The sequence below is a fragment of the Sphaeroforma arctica genome (genome assembly GCF_001186125.1).
Source record: "Sphaeroforma arctica JP610 unplaced genomic scaffold supercont1.217, whole genome shotgun sequence".
NCBI lineage: Eukaryota > Ichthyosporea > Ichthyophonida > Sphaeroforma > Sphaeroforma arctica.
Window position 1 is genome coordinate 24,683 of NW_014040341.1, and position 2,882 is coordinate 27,564.

Here is a 2,882-nt window from a genome sequence, read left to right on the forward strand (position 1 = left end):
AGTAGTCGAGACTATCAGAGTAGTAGAGAGAGAGACACTAAACACTTTCCCAGAGAATGTGTTTCTAATTTCTACTTCTATTTTCTGTGTGTGTTTTTTGTTTTGAAAACAAAAACATAAGTTCGTTTCAAGAAAATTATTCATAGTTTGTATCACAGCAAATCGAACTGCTGAGACGAACGCTAATTAAATACCTACAAGCTGGTAGTGTAAAAATCGGAATTTTAAGTAAATGACATTATTTTGTTTTGTTTTAAATTAAAAAGTAAGTTTCAAATAATTCATCTAATATAATATCGTGTAGTTTTTGCGACAAAAACCAATATTTTTATTTACGATATAAACAAAATTATTAAATGTATATTATAAAGTTCAAGTGTGTACTAAATGTCAAGTTTTTGATTATGAAGTGAACTGAAGCCGCACGTGTTAATGTATTGTTGGCCCGGTGTGTACTGACTTTTTTCAAATGTACAATATATAATTGTAGTGGTACGGAAAAACCGGTCCTCCTTCTCAAGTGTGACGGCAGAGGTACGTGTGAACTTCAACTTTATGACCCATTCGAATTAGCAGGCTTCGTAATATATTCATAGGAAAGGCATCTACTCGCGTCTTGTGAATAGCCTAGTTTTTTTACCATGTCTTCAGTAGCAGATTGTTGGGGCCGTGTCTGTTCCACTTTAGTGATCAGATTGTGTTCCATGAGATCAGGAAGTGATATACTATTATTTACATCCGCTTTCTCCGCGACGCTAGAAATCATGATCTTCTGCTGTAAACTATCGAGTACATCTTCAGATCAATAGCGTAGCAATAAGTGTCAGTCCTGTGCGTTGCATCACACCTTGCGACCTGAGCACTGTCAGCCAACACTCAGCCATCGCCTCCCAGAGAAGTTCATAGCCGCAATATAAACCCGAGTCATATTCACTTTTTAAAATTACTTATTGCACCACATATATCAGTCTACTAACATCTATCAATTCTACGCATCCGTCTCTTGCAGTTTAACCACTGTCCCCCGAACACTCGATCACCATGTCCAAGAAAAGAGCTTCCAAAACCAATGTCAGCGAGAACATCTCTCTAGGCCCTGTTGTGCCTGAGGGCCAGAATGTGTTCGGTGTATGCCACATCTTCGCCTCTTTCAACGACACCTTCGTGCACGTCACTGACTTGTCCGGTCGCGAGACTTTCGTCCGTGTTACCGGTGGCATGAAAGTGAAGGTAAGTGCGTTCATTTAGTGTACAACTTAAAAATTAGGATATGCATATAATGTGAGTAGTTGTGCGGTTCAGCTGCGGGCGCGTTCCAGGAATGGAAGACTCTGTACGAGACCACAGCTATCAAATGTATCTTTGACCTGATTTTTGATGTCAAGTTACTTTGTAAATTTCATCAAGTGTGGCGTGGTTTTGCGCCATATAATCCCATAGTATATATAAGCAAGGTGTGCGTGTATAGTTGTATATGAGTTTATTCTCGTCATTTTATGTGATAGTGAGTTTTGGTCAATGAACGTGCGCAGTCGTACAAATTTTTTTTACGCTTTATACATATTTATTCAATTCTGCACATATAGCCCTCCAGTTGTGTTGCAAACAAATTATTTGGGACAAGGCTTTTTGTGTCGTAATAACCCAACCATTCAGAGAGTAGTTGGTAGATTTTAAATCCATATGTATGCGTTTATCCAAAGATTGCTTTCTGTATTTTTTTTAGCCTAGGCCTTGCTAAGTCCTGTGCCTTTGCGATTTCTATTTATTATGCCAAACACGAAAAATGATTCAAGTAGTTGAGGAGTTTATCCCCTTTTCGTATATATATTGTAATTTTGTTTGCGGGTGCGTATGAACACGGTTTGAATGATGAATCATTATGCTATTAACCCAGCTCATTATGAAAAATCAATGATCATAAATTCTTTCTGAACCAAAGCGTTTCGTATGTATTGACCGGTCTTCATCTGTATATTGTCTGTGTTGTAAAATATATACATGTCCGTTATTCATGTGCATATTTATCCACAAGTTGTTCTCGTCCTACTACATACATACTTGTGAACTCTTTGCCCAACTCTCTACCCAGGCCGATCGTGACGAGTCCTCTCCCTACGCCGCCATGTTGGCAGCTCAGGATGTAGCCGTACGCTGCAAGGAACTCGGAGTCACTGCACTGCACATCAAGCTGCGTGCGACTGGTGGTAACCGAACCAAGACCCCAGGACCCGGAGCTCAGCAGGCGCTGCGTGCTTTGGCCCGTGCCGGTATGAGAATTGGTCGTATCGAAGATGTGACGCCTATCCCCACCGACTCTACTCGCCGTAAAGCCGGTCGCCGTGGACGTCGTCTATAGAGGTGCTTGGTGTATCTATCTATGTGATTTATACATGCAGTATATATATACGCTGTGTGGGTAAGGATGTGGACAGGTGGCTGATAGAACCCGATTTATTTCGTGGGTGGATTCAGATTTAAAATTAAGTATGGTTCTGTTTGTGCCGGAGTGCGCGTAAATGCCATTCCAGTACCTTGCAGTACGTCAAGTTATTGCTGGAGAATAAAGAAGGTCCGTTGGTAATATACTTTTGTTGTTCTTATCTTGAGCTCTATATCTGAATGTATACATTGTCATATTGCGTCTGGATCTGGGGCCTCTCGTTATTTGTCGCATATTCAGTTCTATTTTACAGGTCAGTTCTACAATTGGCTTGCTGGAATATACGGTAATAAATTAAGTATGTCATGAGACATCTACGTGATATGGGCTATGGCGCCTAGTCCTTTTAGATACACGACAACGAGCCTCAAAGTTAGTGTTTATGGATACGGATCATCCATTGCTCTTGGCCAAACATAATAAAGGAAACGTAGGAAGG

At 40.4% G+C, this 2,882-nt stretch overlaps 1 protein-coding gene across 1 annotated transcript; it reads left to right on the forward strand.

Annotated features, from left to right (window-relative positions):
- Positions 1–478: 478 nt before the first annotated feature.
- On the forward strand, positions 479–2,882 carry SARC_04030 (40S ribosomal protein S14). Its single transcript, XM_014302152.1, has 3 exons — positions 479–534; positions 1,010–1,230; positions 2,093–2,882. The coding sequence occupies exons 2-3, from the start codon at positions 1,042–1,044 to the stop codon at positions 2,357–2,359; spliced, it is 456 nt and encodes a 151-aa protein (XP_014157627.1). The 5' UTR covers positions 479–534; positions 1,010–1,041; the 3' UTR covers positions 2,360–2,882.

Bases quoted from the DNA above. Each gene is read 5' to 3' on its own strand.
- SARC_04030 (XM_014302152.1), top strand. From the start codon at position 1,042: ATGTCCAAGAAAAGAGCTTCCAAAACCAATGTCAGCGAGAACATCTCT. The intron at 1,231-2,092 runs GTAAGTGCGTTC...CTCTCTACCCAG, and splicing joins CCGGTGGCATGAAAGTGAAG to GCCGATCGTGACGAGTCCTC.